Genomic DNA, 6,116 nt, shown 5'->3' on the forward strand with positions numbered 1-6,116 from the left:
CCGCTTCAGCACCACGGACAGCGGGAGGAGAAGCTCCAAAGTCCTCTGGAAACTTCTGACCCACATCTCAAAATGAACACTGTTCCTACAGTCCACAACTGATTATATAGGAACCGGTGTCCTTAAGTCAGTTTTATGAATGTTCATGTACAATATTTTACAGTCTGGCTAACCTGATGGACCTACGTCGCAGTAAGTATTTCGTAATTAACTTTTAACTACGTCTGAAGAAAGGTTGTACAATGTAAATTCATAATAACTATTGCTATTTATTCTTAACACTGTAAACATTGGTTCTGCTGACAAATACACCCCAGTCTTGGTCCAGCTCAAGTTTATTCTCAACATTGAAACAACAACATACATAATCTACAGTGTGAATGAATAACAGCCTGTTAGCTTGGCCCCATTGCACTGAGATATGAACTCTCCACAAGCAGTAGTTCCAGACACACGCTGAAAAGAGGAGGACAGCATCATAGTCTTCAGAGGGGAGTGGATTATGGCCAGTTTGGTTACGTTTAGAAAAGGTTCAGTTCTTTTTGGACCATGGCCCAAAATCTTTCTTATGGGAGCGTGGTCAAGAGGAACACCCTGAAAAGTATGCAGAATATAGAGACGTCTGTCATATTATTATACCGTTTAACAACACTCAAAACAGGTTAGGCACTGCTTTGCACAGATCTTTATACATTTGTGTCTAATTAGAAATATGTCCAGGCTGTACACTTTTTTTGTCGTTAATCAGTGAATCCTTCTTTCTAGGCCCGCTTCACACACCAACATCTTCACATCCAAAGAGCTCTGTCTTCCTCTTTGAGTTGATTAAATAGCCCCTTTTAGACATGAACAATGATATGGGCCCAGTCCCAACATCGCCACCAGCCTGATTGTTTAAAGGTCCATGGTTATGCATTATCCAGACTTTTTTAACTCCTTTTATGACAATTTACCATTGGTATGATTAGGGTTAAAGTCAATACACCTCGAATTTCATGCATAAAACATTGAAAATGCGTGTAGGGGAACTTGTATGATTTAAGATGAGAACTATTGCTGCTGCTTTAGAGTTGGCAAGAAGGAGAGCATGTTTTGATGAGAAAACATTACAAGGTGAAAGAAAAGAAAACCAGTGATTTTGCATAATATAAGACCTTTAAACATAAGCGCATGACCACCCTTATTAGATTAGCCACAGTTTACCACCGCTCCCAGGAACATAGCTCTGCTCTACTTGGGCCTGGGACATGAATATAAGGGATGACTGTAACATGAACAGGAACAACTCATGATTTACATAGAAAGAACCCTGACAAGTTTCCTTTAAAACTCAGACACAAAGTGTATGCCTACAAAAGCCATCACCTTTAAAACGGAGGTCATTTGCTGTACATCAATAGAATTTCCAAGAATAAAGGCAATTGTAAGAGCCACACTCTTCCACAGTTTGGGGGCTTTGTTGGGATTGTCACTGGAGTCTCAATAGACAAAGGTAAATTGGATGTTTTAACACAGAAAACAAATAAATGGTGTCATTCAAAACAGACCCGTGTTATCAACTCAAACTAAGGAAACGGTATTAGCAAGATGTTAAGCCAAATGTAAGTATGTGGTGAGACTGCATCACATTTAGACCTCACCTGCTCCACACACTGCTTATATTCCAGATTTTTAATCATTTACTTTTCCAACCAGCAACAGGTGATTGCACCAGTCCACTCATGAAGTTACACAAGCCAAATAATTTGTTAAAATTATAATTATCTTTGTGAAACAGAAAAAATAAAAAACAAATCCTTGTACGCTATCAATGCTCAATAGCGATTTTAAGTTGTGTATTAAAAAAAATGAGACCTAAGACTTTGACAAATGGTCTAAGCCAACATTATTATTATTATATATATATCGCAAAACATGAGCATATTTTTAGCAGGTGAGCCACAAAAAAAGAGTGTCTTAAAGTCCAGGCACATCACAAACGTTGGTCCGCAGTCTGTGATCATTGTACCCGCCTTACTCGGATGACTCTGAGGCCTGCACTCTTCGCATTTTGCATTGACAGGAGCCATGTACTGAGGACCATAAATTAAGTGTGTGGGATCACGATGAGGCTCTTGGAGGGTGAATGGATGTCACACCAGGAACTTATGGTTCCTCAAAGAGCTGCAGGTCCAGTCTGACCACTATCTCTCCAGTGGGAACCTCATGCAGCAGTAGACGCTTTGTGATTGGTCCTTTTGAGCCCTGGTCCTTTTTTATTTCAGCCAATCGAATTTCTGTTCTCCCCAAAAAATCTGCAGGGACAGGAAAGAATAAAGAGATGGTAAAGTGGGCTGGACTTTTAGAGAATAAAGGCAGTTTGTTCCCACACTGACCGTCAGGGGAGAACTGGTCTCGTTCAAACACAGTGATACAGAGAACATCTTGTTCCAGGTCTTTGATAAAAAACTGGCAATTGGAGTTCCATTTCGGATTTAACGTGTCCTAAATAGGAAAAGATAAAATAATGAGCTCATGCTGTGAAACAAGGTGTTGTAAAGTCATGTTTAAAGGTTGTTTATCTGTATTATTTTTAATAATAATAATAATAATAATAATAATAATAATAATAACTTTTATTTATATAGCGCTTTTCAGTGACCCAAAGACGCTGAACATAATAAAAAATGATTTATTCAGCGACATGATATAGTACAAAAAGGGGAAAAAATCCCCAAGCTCAAAAGAAAAAGATAATTATCATTAAATGAATCAAAATATGGCTAATGAGCAAATGTTACCTGCAGTGTTTTTGTGATATGGCACTGGGAACCCATGGTCACTTCACAGTACGGGTTGCTTTTCCCTGAACACAAAACAAGAGTGCTGGTGAAAACATGCAATGTAATAAACTGGTATTCATATTTATTAATTAACATTAAACATGTGCAATCACATGGATGATCCGGGCTGGTTCAATGCAGCTTTTAGTTAAAACTGTTTTATTCTGCTACAAGCTGAGAGCCAGAGTGAGAGGATTAGGAGAAGAGAAAGGATGATGAGAAAAAAACGGTACCATGCGAACGACAAGGTTTCAGTTCAATTCCTTCAACGATGTTGACCATGAGTCTGCCGATCCCCGTGGCTCTCTGAGACCTCACTGTCACACAGTGGCACAGGGGTTAGCTGAGGCACAGACTCACACACACACAAGTCCACAAGCTGCCATACCTAGATATGCTTTCTCTCGTTTCTTCTTCTCTGTTTCAATAAACAGTTCTGAAGCTGCCTTAATTTTTTGAACCCAGGCAGTCCTGCATAAACAATGGTTGGTAGAGTATATTTTGAAGATGTACTTTACTTTTTTTTTTAAGACTAATACCTTTCGTTGATGCTTTCTGCTCGAAGGGTATAAACCCGGTCAATGTGAGAGATGTGAAAGAGCGGTTCGTCTCCCGAAGGGTCCGTGGGCAGCTTCACTAACACTTCATTAAGGAAAATGGGCTGAAAAAAAATAGGGTTACTTTGAGTTGGTCACAAACAGCCAAATGTCAAGATTAAGAAAAAGTGCCGTCCCACCGTCTTGTACATGCGATACTGGAGGTGGGTCTTGGATGAAAAGACTTTGTCTGACCCAGAGAAGCCCAGGGGTTTAGTCACCTGTGAGACACACACTCTTGAGATCTGACAGATAGTGATTACAGTACTACTGATAATACTAAAATTGTTCAATAGGGAAATTCAAACTCTCAACATAGAATTGAGATGTATTATACTGATATGCTATCACACTAATGTAAGAAACTGTTCATGTGCTCATGTTAAGGTGGCAGCAGCTCACCTGCGTCAGCAGGAGAAAGTCATTGAACAGAAAACCGTAGAGTTCTTTGCTGCTTTTAGCTTTGAAGAGTTTGCCACTGTGGAGAAACTTCCTGGGTCCCAGACAGTTGGTGACCGAGTTAAACACGAGTTGCTGAAGAACAAAAGCCAGGTTAAGGTTTAATGCTCATGTTTTTGGCAGTCCTCATTAAGAGAGCTCACCTCTGAAAGACCTTCACATTGAACGTGAGCCTGAATCCACTCAAGACGATCAGAGTTCTCTTTTTCCCTCACCCCTTCATTCACCTGGACACAGAATGTAAAACATATTTGTTCGGTCTGACAAATTGAGCACAAGCCGTGCTTTAAAATGTGACTATTACCTGTGAGCACAGCTCCTCTGCTTTCTCCAATGCAGCTTTAAGATGGCTGTGGTCAGGATGTGACTCTGGAGTGTTTTCTAAAATCTAATTTAAAAAAAAGGCTTTAAACAAATGCTACATGTGGTGTTTTACAAGTGCAGTCTGACAGAATAATCTTACATTTTTAATAATCAAGGGGTATTTAGTGACCCTCTGCATGGGTTTGAGCAGGAAGCTGGACAGAGGCATTCCTTTACACCTGGGATCCATGGCTAACCTCTAAAACACAAGTGGTCAGCAAGGCATGTCTCGACTTTTGGGAGTTCTTTAAGAAAACAAACCTTGAGGAAGTCCTTAATTTCAGGATTGTCATCTGTTTTCTGTTGAATAAGTGTTGCCCCATTCAGCTGACACGAACAGAATCTGTCCACACAAAACACAATTAGACACTATAAGACGACGCCCATCCGGACACTAAAGACGGCTTTACAAAAGGTTAAAACATCAGTGGTTCTCAATTTTTTTTCAGCAGGTACCACCAGATCTGAATCACTGTAACAGTAGTTTTTACTAACATGTGAATCAAATGTAATGTAAATAACCACCAGTGGCACATGTACCACAGTTTGAGAAACACTGACACACAACATTAACTAAAGCACTTAGATGGAGTACCTGATGTAGGGCTGCATGTGCGGTAACTGATTTGTCAAGATGTCACCAATCATTTTCACAGGCATCCGATCACCTGACATCTTCTTTCTCACCCTCAAAGCCCTGGACAAAACAGTTGCATTATTATTTATATTCTTTTATCCGAGTTGTGTATAATTCAGAATGTCTATTACTTATGGGTATATTACTTAATGTCACATTTTCATTAATCATCCTAAATGGCAAAGCTACGGAAAATGTGGTTGGCAGCAAGAAGCATTCTTAAATTTTGTGTTATTTTAAATGTTCTAATTTTTGTCTTAAGGTTTAAAAAATAAGAAACAAAAGTTACAAAGGTTGTCATCTGGACAAGGTTTGAACTCCTAAGAAATGAAACAACTTAACTATCTTAAAACCTGAAGGTTTGAAACCTTTGTTACTATGGAGGGCATGGACATAAGGCCTGATAACTTTCAGGCTGTGCACTTGGGGAAATGCATGTCAGGATTAGATCCTTGGAGGCACTGTAGGAAATAAAGTCAGGAAAGTTGTGTGCTGGGAGCGGAGCTTTTACTTGAGCAGTTTAATATTGCACATGATAAGTTCCTTCCAGTTGACAAAGATCATGGCCACTTCTTTCTCTGTGAGCAGCTCACATTCCAACAGGGGCTTATGAAAGATCTGGACACACAAAAACAGTTTGACAGTTAAACGCAAGGGACAGTAGGACAGTTAGAAAAATACTAATATGCAACTATATCAAAAAATGAAAGACATGAATAATATTTTTGGAATTATACAACCAAATTGTGATACTGAATTAGTAAGATACAAGATACAGGTGTATATTTGTTTTCTTCTTCACAATTAAATTATTCTTTGAACATAACACCCCTAAGTCAACTTCATAGTAAATGAATAACTATGACATAAAAATATTTATTAGAATATTGCAAAAGCGTATCTTGTGCATACACGGTGCCCAGAGAGCAGAGAAATCCTCTTGAATGTGGAGATTTACTGGTCAGAGTACCAAACAAATATGTAGTGTATTTTCAAAAACTGATTCATTAGATTAAAAAAGGGGGAAAAAAATCAAATAAGCGAGTGGTAATTTCTGTTAAACCAGCACTGTTTGAGCAGCTGCAGGGTTATCAGCAGGGAGCAAACATGGTTATCCTGGAACAACTCCAACAAGGCCACAACTGCCCGAGCCTGAGCTTCTCTGCACAGATGAGTTCTTTCAAGCCATCTGCAGTTTGGGGCATCTGACTCAGAAAGGCTTAAGGAAAGCTAGGAAGT

At 39.2% G+C, this 6,116-nt stretch overlaps 1 protein-coding gene across 2 annotated transcripts in view; it reads right to left on the bottom strand.

Annotated features, from left to right (window-relative positions):
* Nucleotides 1–317: 317 nt before the first annotated feature.
* itsn1 (intersectin 1 (SH3 domain protein)) overlaps nucleotides 318–6,116 on the bottom strand; it is a 39,748-nt gene continuing 33,949 nt past the window's right edge. For both annotated transcript variants that reach the window (XM_072437192.1, XM_072437191.1), the window contains 14 exons: nucleotides 5,389–5,495; nucleotides 4,836–4,937; nucleotides 4,502–4,583; nucleotides 4,341–4,439; nucleotides 4,182–4,265; nucleotides 4,021–4,104; nucleotides 3,821–3,952; nucleotides 3,559–3,639; nucleotides 3,362–3,483; nucleotides 3,211–3,293; nucleotides 3,056–3,139; nucleotides 2,781–2,845; nucleotides 2,376–2,484; nucleotides 318–2,294 (listed from right to left, as the gene is read on the bottom strand). In XM_072437192.1, coding sequence (XP_072293293.1) covers nucleotides 2,146–2,294; nucleotides 2,376–2,484; nucleotides 2,781–2,845; nucleotides 3,056–3,139; nucleotides 3,211–3,293; nucleotides 3,362–3,483; nucleotides 3,559–3,639; nucleotides 3,821–3,952; nucleotides 4,021–4,104; nucleotides 4,182–4,265; nucleotides 4,341–4,439; nucleotides 4,502–4,583; nucleotides 4,836–4,937; nucleotides 5,389–5,495 — 1,383 coding nt within the window. In that variant the 3' untranslated portion in view covers nucleotides 318–2,145. The remainder of the gene's footprint in view (nucleotides 2,295–2,375; nucleotides 2,485–2,780; nucleotides 2,846–3,055; nucleotides 3,140–3,210; nucleotides 3,294–3,361; nucleotides 3,484–3,558; nucleotides 3,640–3,820; nucleotides 3,953–4,020; nucleotides 4,105–4,181; nucleotides 4,266–4,340; nucleotides 4,440–4,501; nucleotides 4,584–4,835; nucleotides 4,938–5,388; nucleotides 5,496–6,116) is intronic.

Source organism: Eucyclogobius newberryi, unplaced genomic scaffold (assembly GCF_026437365.1).
Source record: "Eucyclogobius newberryi isolate DKJ021-1_F unplaced genomic scaffold, fEucNew1.0.hap1 SCAF_8, whole genome shotgun sequence".
Classification (NCBI taxonomy): Eukaryota; Metazoa; Chordata; class Actinopteri; order Gobiiformes; family Gobiidae; genus Eucyclogobius; species Eucyclogobius newberryi.